The following is a 16,028-nucleotide window of genomic DNA, read 5'->3' as shown; positions in this document are numbered from 1 at the left end:
TATCATCATTCACACATGTGGGCGCATGACTAAAGAGCTCGTGACATAAATTACAAGAACCCCAAAAAATCAAAAAAATAGCCCAAATAAAATTTAATACAATTTTAAAGTAATAAAGCTGTTGATATATTAAGAAAAAATCTCAAATCATAAGTCGAACTTCAAATTTTAAAGTTATAGCTTTGTTTTTTTTTTTTATTTTTTTATATTGTATAATTAAAATTAACATGTAGCTTAAGTTTTATATAGCAACTGGCTTTATTTATTTATTTTTCTTTTTATTTTCAATTCTTTTGATTATTTATTTAACGCTGGGGCAAAGTAAATTGTATTTCATGCTTTAATTTGCTATTGATTTTAATTATTATTTTGCTCTTCAACATTTTAATGCTACTTTTAAATTCGCTTGCATATTGCTTAAAGTACTTTTGAACATAAATAATATATTTAAACACTAATTACTTTATTTTCTCTCTCTCCCTCTGTTTTGCTGCTTGCCCCGCAGGCCACGTTTAAGTGGCAGTGGTAATATAATTACGCGTCGCCTTTGCCGCAATCGTCGACGCGAGGACAACGAGCTCTATCGCTCCAATAGCTTCAAGTTCGAGCGTTTTGAGCGCAAGGAATGCCTCGAGGAGCTTTCGAATACATTGCAGAAACAGGTGAGTCCAACACTATGTCCAGTTTGGCCAATTGAATTGCCATAATTTATGCGTGTCTCAAGTTTGGGCCACATAGATTACAACAACTACGATTTGAAGTATCTATAGACTAATTAGTGAGCTAGAGCGTGAGGTTTTTTTTTGCTTGCAAATTGCCTGCAGCTGCTGCTGGTGGTGCTGGTGGGTGGCTGGGTAAATCTAATTAATGACGCGCAGGCAAATTGAATTTTAATTGAACGTCGAATTTGATTTTCGGCTACTCCGCAGGCCAAACGTCGCGTCTGGCACTCACTTCAGCTTCATCACTCACTTTGGTAATTACCAGGCGCGCAGTTTGTAATCGATGCAACTAAAGTGGGGAAACAGCAGCATAAAAGAAAGAGAAATTTGCAAGTTTAAATTATTACAGCTTAAGCTTAGTGTTATTACTAACACTCATGTAATTCGCAACAGCTTGCGGCGTTTACCTGTTAGACAGACAGACAGACAGCCAAACCATTTATCAGCAGTTTCTTGTTTCGCTTGTCTGCAAAGCACTTGAAATATTTTACAAACTCCCTACTATGCAGCCCCCCCCAGCTCCATATACACACCCTAGGGGTTGCTGCTGCTGCTGCAAGTGAAGTATATCAAGTTGCTCTTGTAGCAACTGTCAGCTGTCCAACTCAATAATCTGTCGTGGACGCAGCATTAACCTCAAGTGGCCGCAAGCTCTAGACAGCAGCTTCAACTGCAACATCCTCCCACCACCACCCACATGTTCCAACATTAATAAATAAATAAATATGCACTTTTGTCAGTGTCGTCAACATGCCGCCGCTTGTAGCGAAAAGTTTCTCATGTAGCTCAACGTCTTAGATTTATGTGCTACTGTCAGTTGACGTGAGTCAGCCTCCCACACCCCCCACCCCCAACCGCTCGCCAACACCCACTAATCATGCCAAAGTGCCTTTTGCTCTGGTTTGAGTTTTGCGACTGTGCGACTCAGACGTGCGCCCTTCGCTGTCAATTTGATTTTCAGTTAGCGTAAGAAAATTCTACAGTTAAGACAAATGACAATGCAGAGCTTTTGTGGCAGTTGCCACAGCCGCAACATCAACTGCCCAAAAAAGAAAAAACACCAAAAATTTGCTTTGTATGCGTTGCCCTTAAAAGTAGGCAATACTAAAAATGAGTTTTTAATATTTTATACAAATTTGATTTGCGGCTCAGCCACAAATTAAATTTAGCAACATTTTATTTATGTATATTATAGCTATTGCATTGAACTCAATGCTGCTGCTGCTGTGGCAAGAACAATTTCATTTTGGCAAAATTTGATTGCATTTCGCCCCAACGCTGCGCCTCAGGGCCCAAAGCCCCAAAAGTTTCAAACTTTATTTCTGGTATCCTTTATAATAAACAATTTACAGCCTTTGGGAAGTCCCAGCAAAACACACACAAATTTTCTAAGCAAAAGGCGTGGCGTGGGCGTGGCCATAAACTTGTGTGGTTAAGGTTGGGAGCGAAAAAAACAAAAAAAAAACAAAAAAATTGATGTGGATGCTGCTTAAATGTTAATGCAAATTTATTTGCGACTTAAACTAATCGATTTTGCCTTTTAAATGCATTTTAAATTCAGTTTGAGGCTAATCTAATATGTCAAGTGGGTAAAGTAAAGTGTCAAAATTGAAAGAGAAGTTGCTAAACACTATAAACTTTTTACTTACACCCCCCCCAACAAAGCTGAGAACATTATTTTTGATGGCACAATTTAAAGCAGCGCGCATTGTTTCCTTAATAGAAAATTGCGCAACGATCTGTGTGCTGGCAATCATTAGCTACTCCCACCCCCAACGCTCCACCCCACTTTGTAAGGGGGGGGGGGCTGTAAGTGGTTTGGGCCAACAATTGTTGATTATGTGTTGCGTCGCTTAACCCACCACTGAACTTAATATTTCTTGTGTCTGAATTATTGCAGCTCATAATAAGCTTCAACTTTTGATAGACAAGCGAGGCAGCAAGAGAAAGCGAGCGAGAGAGCAATAGACAGACAGACAGAGAATGCAATAAAACGAGTTAATTTCCGACGCCTACAAAATTTAATCAAACCTTACATAGGCGCAGTAACAAATTTCATACGAACTGCTGGTTCAAGGAGTTACCTCCCCCCCGCCCCATACCCAACAGCCTTTGCCACTTGCTTTGTAAATAATTCATGTGGCCAACAACATTTTGCGTCTTTGTATGCCAAAAATACATGCAAATGTATATGTGTGTGTGTGTGTGTGTGTGCTTCCTCTTGCTGCTTTTTTTGAGTGCCGACCATGTATTTTTATATAAATCTCTCAAGTTGTTGAGCAGCAGCAGCAGCAACAGAAAAGAAAAAAAAACGCAGCAAAAATGCAAAATATATATGTACATGGGCGCAAAACTTGTTCGCACAGTGTTACAAAAGCGCTGGCAGCTATGTGAATTGCTTTTTAATGTTCTCAGGGTTAAATGCTATCGATTTATTCGATAACAATGCAATGCTAAATGAAATTGTAGTAACTTTTGATATTTAACTTCAACACTCTGTACGAATTTAAAGCTCTATAGCTGTTATTTAGTGCTTTTCAGGGTTATGTGCTATCGATTTAATCGATAACGTATGCAATTGTATTAATTTTGACCGCTTGAACACTTTTTAGGAATTTAAAGCTGCATAGCTTAAGTTTAGTTCATTTAGTTTAACAACAATGAAATTCTCAAGATTATGCTATCGATTTAATCGATAACAACGTGTTAAATGCAATTGTAGCAACTTTGATATTTGACTTTTGCTCCATTGAAAACTTTGCAGGAATTTAAAGTTGTAAATCTGAGCATAGTAACTGATGTGAGCTACAGTTATTAAGTACAGTTTATTTGGCTTAACAACAATGAAATTCTTATCGATTTTATCGATAACAACGTATTTAATGCATTTATAGTAACGCTCGCTTCAACACTCTTTAGGAAATTAAAGCTTTAAAACCTTGCAGCATTTTTTTTTAGTACTTAACAATAACAAAATTTTCAGTTCTATGTGCTATATCGATACAAATTTGTTAAATGTAGCAAATGCAATTGCAATTACTTTGATATTTTACTTTAGAATTATTTTATTTGAACGAATACTGTTCTGTTTGTTCTACCATTTCATTGAAGTTCTTCTTAGGACTATCGATTTAATCGATAACAATTTGTTAAGCAATTTGTAGCAAATGCAATTGTAGTTATTTTAGAATTCTTTCATTTAGTGTTTAGAACAACAATAAATAGTACACTGAAGCACACTGTTCTAACGTTTCCTCTCTCTCTTCATCTTCACTTTCATCTTGCCCCCTCTCTCTCTATCGTTGGAGGAGTGAATTGTATTCATCGCCATGTAGTCAAGTTAAATATGCGTTTCACTTGTCTTGGCGTGTTGTATTATTTGGCGCATTAAATTTATGTGCGCAATTGTGCTGAGTTGTGTGAAATGCTACCCAAGCGCCCACCAGGCACCAGTTACGCTACAGTTCTGCTACACGCGTGTCCTGGCGTAGCGTGGCGCGTGTGTCTGCGCTCTAGACACCTTTGGGGGGTTAACAGCAGCTCGACTTACACTCTCCAATCTCGTTGCTGCTGTGCTGTCCTTTGTGTGTTATTATTCAAAATCCAGTCAATAATACGAAACGCGATGCTAATTTATTATACCAAATGCGCAACGCATGCCGAGCACAGTTACAATTACAGCTGCCAATGCCGTTAACATTTACACTTAACATACTATAGCTACCATATAGTATGCTGGTCGGGTTTGAAGCTGGAGCTGGAGCTGGAGCTGAAGCTTTTTTCAATTTTATCCCTTTTATTGGCTTTGCATTTTTTACAGCTGCTTAAAATTCATACATAAATATTCTCAAACTACAGCCCAGCACAGCCACCCACTCAACTTCAATCTCCTTCACTCTCTCTCTCTCTCTCTCTCTCTCTCTCTCTGAGTGTCTGCTTTTCTCGCTTTCGTGTGCAAATTAGTTTATTGGCATTTCTTGTTTGCATTTTATTTGGCTGCTTTGGCGTATTTTTACTCGCATGTGTGCAGCATATGTGTCCAACTAAGTGGACTCAGCAGGAGAGCGTTAAATTCGAGGGGTTGATATTAATAGCTGTCGCTTAAGACTTTGAACTTTTAAATGCTGTCAAGCTTATGCTTTCATTTATTAATTGATAGAGTTTGGAATGCAATAGAGAAAGAACTTGAATTCGACCACAGTCTGTATAAATAGGATAAGCAAAGCATTACTAGGCTGTTGAGTAGTTAGTTATACAAATAAACCAAATCAAAAGAATGTAATTAAGCATTAGTTAGATATACCAATTGTATACTAATTAAAGTCTTAATATAATTATTCAATATTTTAATATATCAGCATTTCCCAATAAGAATACATACAACATTTCAGCAAAAATTGCTTTGTATTGCTATAATCATTCAAAAATCCTCATTGGTGTCTCTCCTCTATATATTCAATATTTCCTTTTTTTATATTCTATTACGTTATATTACGTTTATTGCTTCGACTTCGCTGCACAGTCTTAGAGCAGCAGCAGTTTTGATTAAAATATTTGCATATTCATTTTGAAGAAATTATACAAACATCAACATTGTTATGAAAGCTTGATCAGCACAAACGCCAAGTGTTGAAAAACGCTCAAACACTTGGCACTAAAAAAACAGAGTTTAAGCAACGTTTATACATATATATATATACATATATTTTAAAGTAAAGCTCACCTCAGCTCATACAGCACTCCAGCCCTGCTCCCCATCCCTGCCACACACACATTTGAGGGGTTGGCGCACTTTTTTGCTTGCGGCGCAAAGGCAAATCCGTTTAAATTTATGGCGTGTCATTGTTTTGGCATAAAATTAAGTAAGTGCAGCCAAAGGGCAGAGCAGCAGTGACAGAGGGTGGCAACTCTAGGGTTGTCGCTGCTGTGTAACTAGTGTAGTTCAACAAGCGAGCGACATATGCATGCAAATTATTGCATTTACCAGAATCCAGAGACGGGGGCAAGACTAATGAAATTCAATAAACGTTGCCTACTTGCAGGCGCTAGCCAACACTTCGCTCTCTCTCTTCCGCTCTCACTCTTAAGCTTCGGGGCATGTCTGCTTGTAATAATGTCAAATAATTCATAAAATTCTTAAGCGCTCTTTAATTTATGTAGACATTTTCATTTTTCCAAAACCTCAAGCTTCTTTTATACTCAACCAACACCTCCCCTCCCCAAAACATCAGCATCCCCCCCTTGATACTCTCACTTGGTCTACCCTGGAGCATTGCGCTGTAATTTTAATTAATGCGACCGTCGTTTAACATACAACGAAATGCGCATACTAAACGCATAGCTGAAATGCAAGAAAACAGCAAAAAGACAAAAAAAAATGGGAAAGAAAAGAAATGCGAGGGGGTAAAAGTTTTGAGAGACAATTGCTTAAAGCCTTTGACAGTTTCTTGGACATTAAATTTTCTATTTCTTTGTTTTTTTTTTTGTGCGTTGCCCAGACTTTTGAGGCTTAAAGTAGCTTTGTGCTTATTTAAGAATTTAAATGCGCTGCGGTTAAAGCTAATTTATCGATATTATCGATAGCATTAAGTCGATATTGGTGTACATTGCTATACTTATTGCTATATATGGCTCTAAGTCTGGCAAGTTAATGGTTAATTGGCTCAATGTTGAAACTGACAGCTTTAAATGCGCTGCAGTTAAAGCTAATTTATCGATACTATCGATCGTAGAATGTTTAATATTTAGTGCGATTAAAGAAACTCTGAGGTTGGTATTAACCAAAGTAAAAGTTTGCTCAAGATGCAGCTCAATAATCGATACTATCGATAGTCGATACAGCAAGTCTGGCAAGTTGAGAACTTTCGCCAGGTGTAAAGTTCAGGGCAAATCATTTAAAGGTTAAGTGGCTCAAAGTTAAAGCCGACAGCTTGCAGTTTATATAAAAAAGCAAAAGCTGCAAACAAATTTATACGCAGTGCGATAATTAAAGTTGTTTTTGCAGCAAATATTTATTAACATTTTGGCACACCATTGCGTGAGGCTGTCAGATTGCTCTACATACACACACACACACACACACACACACACACATGCAGACAGACGCACAGACACCTGTATTTATTTCTATATATATAGACTAAGACTATATATGGCTGTAACTTATTTTGAAATTGATATGGCAGTTGCACGCACATCAACAAATTCAAACATTACACGCCACGCACACACAGTTTTGCCTAAAAGTTTACTACACCATCAGCCTCAACCCCCTCCTGGCCCCCCCTCTCACACTCTTTTGTTAGCTGCGTGTGAGTCACTGAGCTCTCGCGCGTTCTGACGTTTGCTTCTGTACGTCCCAGCGGACAGCAAATTCATTAAAATTTTAATAGTCTTGTTGTTCTTTATATGTAGTGAGTGCTCTTCCTCTTTATCCAGCTTGTGCTGTTGTTCCTTTAGTTAGGACAGCTAACAAGCTTTTAAAACAATGTCGCCATTGTGGTCGTCCCAGGCTTATTTGTTTTTTATTTTTAACGCAAAATAAAAAAAACAGTTGAATAAAATTTAATTTGTGCGCGCTCTCAATTTATCGTTTAACATTTAGCTATTCATATTTATTTTTTATCATATACAATACTTAATTAACAATTAAACATGCAAATTATATTAGCTTAGCTTTAAATAATCTCGTTATCAATTTATCGATAAAATCGGCACTTAAACTTAATGTAATATTTTCTTTGTCAAGCCTTTTTTCACTTTGCTCTGTCCTTTCAAATTGCCATTACATTTATGCATACTCAGTAGGCACTTGCGTATGTCTGTGCCAAAGGATTCTCGCATATGATTAATGTCCTTAACAATGGCGACAGAAAAGTTGCCAGCAAAAAGTTAAGTCGAAGCTAAAAAGATTTTTGTTTCTCTTTTGGCTATTTAGGGGCGTCTAGGTGCGAGAGCATGGGCGTGGTCGATTCTCTGTGTGCTTTAACTACTTTAACTGCATATTAATCAGCTCCCAACTTTTATTCTTGCCAGATTTGCGCAAAAACTTTTGCCACTGCCTTTGCCAATGGAACAGCAAAGGGGCGTGGCTCAAATTGCTTTTTCTGATTTTTATTACTTGTCTGCGAGAGCAGCAGAAACCAAGTAAAAATTTATAGGCTATAAATGTGGCCAAGCTTATGGGATAGTTATGCTTGAGAGTCCAACATGACAATTGAAATTGAAAGTGAATTAGATTAGTTAATGATAAAGATAAAGACTTGCGGACAATTAGATAAAGTCAACGAGACTGTAGAAGCTTTGAACTTAGTTTGCTTTCGTTTGGATCGTAGAGCAGAGCAGAGAATAGAGAAGAGTATAGAGTAGATTATGCTTCACTCCATAATCTACTCTATACTCTATACTCTATATGGAGTGAAGCATAATCTACTCTATACTCTTCTCTATTCTCCATATTCTCCACTCCATAATCTACTCTTTACTCTGTATGGAGTAGAGTAATGAGTACAAAATAAAGAAGAGTAGAGAGTAGAGTATGGAGTAGAGTATAGAGTAGAGTATAGAGTAGAGTATAGAGTAGAGTATAGAGTAGAGTATAGAGTAGAGTATAGAGTAGAGTATAGAGTAGAGTATAGAGTAGAGTATAGAGTAGAGTATAGAGTAGAGTATAGAGTAGAGTATAGAGTAGAGTATAGAGTAGAGTATAGAGTAGAGTATAGAGTAGAGTATAGAGTAGAGTATAGAGTAGAGTATAGAGTAGAGTATAGAGTAGAGTATAGAGTAGAGTATAGAGTAGAGTATAGAGTAGAGTATAGAGTAGAGTATAGAGTAGAGTATAGAGTAGAGTATAGAGTAGAGTATAGAGTAGAGTATAGAGTAGAGAATAGAGTAGAGTGAGTAGAGTATAGAGTAGAGTATAGAGTAGAGTATAGAGTAGAGAATAGAGTAGAGTGAGTAGAGTATAGAGTAGAGTATAGAGTAGAGTATAGAGTAGAGTATAGAGTAGAGTATAGAGTAGAGTATAGAGTAGAGTATAGAGTAGAGTATAGAGTAGAGTATAGAGTAGAGTATAGAGTAGAGTATAGAGTAGAGTATAGAGTAGAGAATAGAGTAGAGTGAGTAGAGTATAGAGTAGAGTATAGAGCTGAGTATGGAGTAGAGTATGGAGTAGAGAATAAAGAAGAGTAGAGAGTAGAGCAAGGAGTATAGCGTAGATTATGCAGTAGAGAATATAGAAGAGTATAGAGCAGAATATAGAGTCGAATATTTCTCATGTGTGGTATTCAATAGAACAAAGAAAATTTCCCTTTTGATATTTATTTTGAAATTTTATTTGTTATTTTTTGTTTGCTTTGGAGCTTATTCCCAAAATAAAACTTTTGTATTTAGCTACAATTTATATTTATTTTATTTATTGAAAAGAATTGTTTTAAAAAAAATGAGAAAATTCAGCACATAAAGCTTGCAGTTTAGCTTGTGGCATGTGGCAAGTGAACTTAGTAGTGTCTACGCTGGCGATAGGCGGGGGGCAGATAACGTGCAGCAGGCTGAGCCTGAGCTGGAGCATGATAGGCGCCAGCACCGCCAGCACCACCATGATATCCACCAGCGCCAGCAGCAGCTCCACTGCGATGCTGATGATGATGGCTGCAAAGAGAGAGAGAGATAGAGTTGAGCTAATGAGCTGTTCCTGCTGCTGCTGCTGCTGCAACTCACTCGATGGGCGAGGTGGGCAAATGTGCGCCCTCGGCATGGAATCCGTTCTTGTCCGCCTTGTAGTTCACCGTGTATTGTTGGCCATCATCGCCAGTGTAGGAATAGGAGCCACGCACGCCCAACGAGCCATGAGGCCAACCGCCTTTGAACTCGCCAGTCTCATCGCGATGAATTCCATTGCCCGTATCGAAGCTAGAGATATATATATATAGCCAAAGTCAGCAAAATTATTTAAATTAATTGTTAGCTCCTCTAGCTTAAAGGCTAATGAAATTATTTTATTGGCTTAACATTTTCCAAATTGGCATTGGATAAACTAAAAAATATTTCAATTATTTCAATGATGACACCAAATTCGCTGTCATAATTTTGGCTTTAGGCCAACTTGGGTAAGCAGCATTAGCTTGCAACAAATCTACCGTTAGCAGCAATTAGTTAGTTGTTTGCCAAGCTGTAGTCGAAATTAATTGATAATTACCCAAAATTATAATTGCCGCTGGTGTCGCTTTGATAATCGCTACGCACAATGGGAATATGTTGCCCCGAATGGCGTCCAGCTCCAGAGGAGCCAGCAGCAGCAGCAAAGCCACGTGGAGCGGCATGAGCGGCGGCGTGTCCAGCGCCGCTGCTGACGCCATGATAATGCAGCTGCGACGATTGCTGAGGAGCTAAATATTGATTCGAAGGCAAATAACGCTGAGCGGGACGCCCGGCAAGGCTCGAATTGAGCAGCAGGCAACTCAGCAGCAGCAGCAACACTTGTGGCAACATCACAGACACTTCAAAAAAAAAAGTTGTTTCAAAAAAAAATATATTTAAGTGAGAGCGCGCGGCTGTTAACTTGGCTCGCTTGGCACGTTGACTGTGCTTGGCAGCGCTTTGGCTGCTTCATTTTATAGCCGAAGCAGCGCTTGCTCAATTTTAATTGTTTTTTGTTCAACATTGTGGCGCTTTGCCTTGTTCTGCTTCTTCTTTGTTTGTTTGTTGTTGCTTAGATTATTATTTTTTGGCTGCTGCACGTTTAATTAGCTTAAAGCTTCAAACATGCAATTGCTAAAAAACAAATTTTAATTTTAAATTAGCGTTGAATTTTTTTTGCTTTTTGTTGTAAACTGTGGGTGGCTGCTCCAATTGCAGCGTCTTGGGTATTTTGTATATTTCAGTTGAGCTTCACTAATTATAGCATTGCGTTCATCATTAGTGTAGCCAAAGTTCCGGCTCAAGCTGCCCTCACTCGAGGGCCATTTACAGCTTCTAAACTTGGCTTAAAAGTGCCGCTCAAGTGCCTTTTGGCTCTCTGACGTAAACAACTTGAGAAGCGAGACGCGTTGATCCAAACAACAAATCAAGCAACAGTAGCTTAAATTATTTGTTTATGGCTTTCTTTACATGCTCTAGGGGTTAAGCAGTTAATTGTTGTTTAGTTTTTAATCGAAGCTTGCAATAGCTTTAAATTTTTCTTGCAAATGTTGTAAATTTCAATTCTTTTTGTTTAATATTTCAGCTTCGAGTTGAGTTGCTTTAAGACTAACATATCTGTACATAGCGCTGCTGTATATTTTTTGGAAATATTTATCATCTAACATCATCTTTATAAACAATAAATTCCAACGCTTCCTAAACTATTCCTAGTTGGCGCCTAATGAGCTCCGAATTTCTATTGTGTGCTGCTTTAAATGGCATTAACATATAAATAAACTATTTAAAGTCCCCCCCTATCAATCAAAGCACATACAATAAACTATTTATATTTAAAGATTTATATTTGTAGCATCATTAGTAGCATCATTGCAAGCAAACTGGTTTCATTCCAATGGATTTTCCATTGAAGAGCGGGAGGAACAAAACAAAGAGCGCTAAGAATAGCGCGCGAACCCGCACAATATCCGCAATTATTAATTTAATAACAACACAAATCTAGTTACGACTTTTTGTTGTTGCTTGCGCATAACTTTATTAATCAATAACAAATAATAAATGATGTTGATGAACTAATCAAATAAAAGCGTGAAAACTTAAACTTTAGCTGCAAGCAATGATCAATCATCAATCAGCTGCGAAACTTTAAACTTTACTACGTCATCAGCTGGTGAATGTAGTCGATCGACCTGAGGGCAACTCGAAGCTAAGAACGCGTGCTATTATCATCTAGAAGTTAGTTAGCTTAGCTAATCGAACAATAGTTGCTGCTAACAAAAGAATTGTTTAGCATACAAGAAATAGTTTGGGATACGCTAGAAAAAGAAATAACTATTTTACTTAAATGAAATAAAACAAAAAGTTAGAGAAAATGCATACCTTAGTTAGGCTTTACTTTTTCAAAGGGTATACGTGCGCTCTGAACTTTGCGCTTCGCTAGACCCTCAAAGTGCAGCATATAATGTACAGTTAGCTTTGGACTTGGACGACACGAGTGTCGTCACTAATGTTGCTGGCGTGGCATCAATAAGTCTCATTAGAGGCATTGCAACTTTTTGCAGCACCTTTTATAATTTATGCAAACACCCTCCCCACTCAGCACCCAGCACCCAAAAAAAGAAGCAGCAAAGTTACGTTTGAGACCTTAAGCGGATGTAATGCCAGCCGCAAATGAACTTGTAAATTTTACAATGAATTTGACACTGACAGCGGACAGCTGTTAAACGCTAACTTTGCCCCAACATTCCCCGCCAAACAAAGTCAGGCACAGTCGACTGTACAAAACCCTTGACAAAAGCAAAAGCAAACAATTAGGCAAATCTCAGTTAACTAAGTTATTAGAACCTTTTGTAGGTTTTTATGTGCAGAGTCTAAGACTAAACCAAACTTGGTTGGCAGCAGATTGCGTAACATTTGCTTAGCGGGAAAGGTGGAGGGGGGCGGTGCATGAAAAGCTGCTACTTGAGCTAGTTTATAGCTAAACGTATGCAAAGCATGAAGATAAATATAATATTGGAAATATAAATATTATAATAATAATATATAAAATGTATGTAAATAATTGGGAATAATTTATCAGAATTGACAGCAGTTTCCTTTATAAATATTCTACAATAGGAATGAGGAATTTGGGAATAGGAATTAGAACTAAAGAATTAGAAAGAAAAAAGAATGCCTATTATATATGTTTAGGTAATTTCTGAAATTTAGAAGTGATAAGAGATATGCTAGACAGATGGAGAATAATTTATCTGTATTAAAAAACTTTCCCAATTTGAGTCCAATTAGCATACGGAAAGCATCTCTTTGGTATCTCACTATATAATCAATCTGTTCTGTTCTGAAATCTTTGCTGCAATTTCCTTTATACATATGCTACTTATTCTATATGTATTCTACTTCTAATCTGCGATCTCTCAGTTGCATTGAAATATATATATTTATTACATTTTAGCATAACGCAGCTGTAACTCAAATATTAAGTTGTAAATTAGCTAAAGAGTAAAGCAAAGTTTTGCTGGCTAAGCGTTTAGTTTTAACTACTGCCCAGACCGAGACCGAGAGTAAGGATAATTGTATTATATAGTTTGTAAATTGGTTAAAAACGTAGTCGAAGTCTAAGTAAATTTTATGGCAAGCACTTTGCTTGGGATTTGTTGTAGGCCAAGTGAGTTTAGACGCCGCTCAAGCATGTCTAATACCAATTTAGGGCCAGAAGCTGCTGCTGTTGCCATGGCTAGAACTTGGAAACTGTTGCTCTGGCCCCCGAGCAAAGTTTTTGAAAAAAAATACAATTTGCAATTGAAAAGTTCGAGAGAGAGGGAGAGGGAGGGAGTCTAAAAGGAACTCTAAGCGCATTGTGGCTAATTGAATCATGAAGAAATTGCAAGAAATGTGTGTGTAATCTCTTTAAGAGTAAGCGAAGGGGGAGAGAGTTGGTGGGTGGGTGGTTGGGTGGTCAGACAAACATTTGCTTAGGCTGCAATCGTTAGAGTCGATGCCAATGCACTGATAAGAATACCAAGCGGAAGAACTTGCTGGCAATAGATTCGAGTGGGTGTTTGGGTGAGGGTGAGGGTGAGGAATTGAAGGTGCTGAGAACGCTTGGAGAGCAAATTCAATGGGCACTTCTATGCTCTGTTGTCCTGCTGCCCAAACAGTCTGCTGGATGTCAATGCACCTCCCCCCAGCCCTACGTGTACCCTCAGCAGTCGCCCTAGGCATTGCTAGCGAATGGTGACTGGTTCATGGTGGTTACTTACTCTCGCTGTCATTGCTCCGTTATCGCAATCGCTCTCTCGTCTATTTCCTTTTAATTTTTCCAACATTTAAGCGCGTTTTTCACTTTGAACTTTCTACCGAATAAAATGCGAAAAGCAGAAAAATGTCAAATTCAGCTATTTGTTTAATTGAAAACAAAATGAAAGGAAATAAAAAACGACGAGATTTTCGACTGATGTGTGCGCCCTCAAAGCGAAACCCGCCCCTGCCTCCAATTTCTTTTTATATGCTCAGCGTATCAAATTGTTGATGTGCCATTAATTTAAATGAGCCTTGCCACGCCCCCTCGATGTGATATACACACACACGTTTAGATTTGAGGGATTATTACAAATGACTCTATTTTCGTAATCAGTTCTATTCAAAGCAAATAAATAGCATAAGTAGCATAAACAGAGGCGTAGCTAGAGGGGATTTCGAATTTGTTCAAAACAAAAAAAATAGTAAGCTCAATTTAATAAATTATATTATTAATTTAAATTAATATTTTCTATAGCGATCCTTCAGCAATTTTTTATTTAATATATAGAATTTGTTGCTCTACGCTTAGCGAATTTTTAAAACGAACTTCGCATAAAACTTATTTTGCATTAAATTGGTTTTCCCCCTACCAAAGCAGCAGCTTATCTCAATTTCTGCACTAATTCCCAATTGAACACCACCCCCACCAAAGAAAGTTAGCTCCCCTTCCCAGCATGTTAAGTTTTGTTTGCTTAACAGCCGACAAAAGTCAGTTTTTGGCAACAATAACAATTTGTTGCTAATGCACATACGCTAAGCCCCCAGCCCAGCCTCAACAGCCTCCCCGCTCAGTGCAGCCTGTAGAGATAGAGATAAGACCTAAACTACTCATTAAGGCAACTGTTTTGTTGGATCTCGAGCGATTTGACCCAGCGCCATGTTTGATTAAGCAATTCCAGGCGGAAATTAAATGGACACGCAAACAAACTAAGAATGCAGGAGATAGAGATACAGCTAGAGAGAGAGACAGAGAGTTACAAATATATATATATAGAAAAAACTAGAAAAAAGGGTCAGCCCGTTATTGTTGCTGAGGCAACAGCAGGAGTCTGGCGTCTATCAAACTTAACCGTGGCTGCGCTCAAGTGAGAAGATTAAATCGCCATAAATATTAACTACAGTTGCTTCCGGCTGTAATACCCTTGGGCCACTCCACTGACTCTGACTATGGGTGGCAAGTTGACCCCTTAGGCCGTTCATCTGAGCGAAAAAATGTAAAAGGTAAGACAAGTTTTGTAAAAACGCTTGTGCCTTGATTTAGAGCCGGAAGGCACGCACACAAGCTGTCTACGCATTGAGAGACTCGGACCAACACCCACTCCTCCTCCTCCTCCTCCTCCACCCATCATCTGCTTCAACTACACTCAGGTGTACAAATCAAATGATTTATTCGCGCTCTACTTCTTGCCCACAATCAAATTGGAGCATGCTAAAATAATTGAAATGTACAGCGTTGAACAATTATGGGATGGAGTTGAAAGGAGATAAAGAGAGTGAGAGAAAGGGGCAGGGAAAGAAAACTCATTTGAGCTTAAACAGCTGGTCAGACGCTCAATTTGCCTAAATTCCACATATTCACTTGATTATTTATGCAATATAAAGCTATATATGTTGATCAATTCTAGCGCTTACAACATAAATTCGGTCGCTCCAGTTCTTGAACTTTTCGCTTACAACTTTCGCCACGCTACACGCAATGAAATGAAATAAATATTTAATGCAAGAATTTCTTGGCAACTTTTCTCACTGCTAATTGACACACGTACATTAAGTTTTACCTGCGTGGGAGTTGGGGGGCTGTGGGTGGCAGGCAGCGAAAGAGATACTGAGCGGGGTTGCTTTTGATTAAGACTTGCCACATTATAATTGAGTTAACAACAAGTTGGCTGCAGCAGCTGATAAAGCGCTCAAATCAAATTGCGACAAATTGGCCCCAAAAAAATAAAAATAAAGTAATGTTGTGGCCCCAAAAATGTGCAATTTGCAATTACAATTTAGACGGCGACGAGAGTTGTTGAGTTGAGTAGCGATTCAACAGAGCGTGCTGCTTCCGCTTTTGGCATTGGGCATTAGCCTGGCCATAAGCCATCAGCCATCAGCCATAAGCCATAAAACATTTGTCTCCCTTTTGCTCCTGTGCTCTCCTATCACTCGCAGCATAACAAAATAGCAGCGCAGTTGTTGCTCATTCATAGTCATGGTATTTTCTTTTTTTTGGCATCCACGTTTCCCGTTGTTATCATTATCATCATGCTCAGCGCGCGCGCCAGCTTTACATTCAAAAATCATCCCTGGTTGCCTTGCCTGCTGCCAGTTTGCTAATTGCCAATATTACACAAGTGCCAAGCTGCTCTCTCGTTGCCTCTT

General features: G+C 38.3%; 2 protein-coding genes across 2 annotated transcripts in view; one reads left to right on the top strand and one right to left on the bottom strand.

Moving 5' to 3' along the window:
- LOC108605107 overlaps window positions 1–16,028 on the top strand; it is a 42,972-nt gene that overhangs the window by 1,569 nt on the left and 25,375 nt on the right. Inside the window, 1 exon segment of the mRNA XM_033294518.1 lies at window positions 506–662. Within this exon segment, the coding sequence (XP_033150409.1) occupies window positions 506–662 (157 nt within the window).
- Window positions 9,179–10,215, bottom strand: LOC108605182 (pupal cuticle protein 20). Its single transcript, XM_017994774.1, has 3 exons — window positions 9,919–10,215; window positions 9,441–9,632; window positions 9,179–9,371 (listed from the first exon to the last, which is right to left on the bottom strand). Exons 1-3 carry the CDS (start codon window positions 10,209–10,211, stop codon window positions 9,221–9,223), a joined length of 636 nt encoding a protein of 211 aa, XP_017850263.1. The 5' UTR covers window positions 10,212–10,215; the 3' UTR covers window positions 9,179–9,220.

The sequence above is a fragment of the Drosophila busckii genome, chromosome X (assembly GCF_011750605.1).
Source record: "Drosophila busckii strain San Diego stock center, stock number 13000-0081.31 chromosome X, ASM1175060v1, whole genome shotgun sequence".
In the NCBI taxonomy this organism is placed as follows: Eukaryota; Metazoa; Arthropoda; class Insecta; order Diptera; family Drosophilidae; genus Drosophila; species Drosophila busckii.
The sequence above is the reverse complement of the archived record's forward strand: the minus strand, read 5'-3'. Positions and strand labels throughout refer to the sequence as shown.

Bases quoted from the DNA above. Each gene is read 5' to 3' on its own strand.
- LOC108605182 (XM_017994774.1), bottom strand. From the start codon at position 10,211: ATGTTGCCACAAGTGTTGCTGCTGCTGCTGAGTTGCCTGCTGCTCAAT. The intron at 9,633-9,918 runs GTAATTATCAAT...ATATATCTCTAG, and splicing joins AGCGGCAATTATAATTTTGG to CTTCGATACGGGCAATGGAA. The intron at 9,372-9,440 runs GTGAGTTGCAGC...CTCTCTTTGCAG, and splicing joins TTGCCCACCTCGCCCATCGA to CCATCATCATCAGCATCGCA.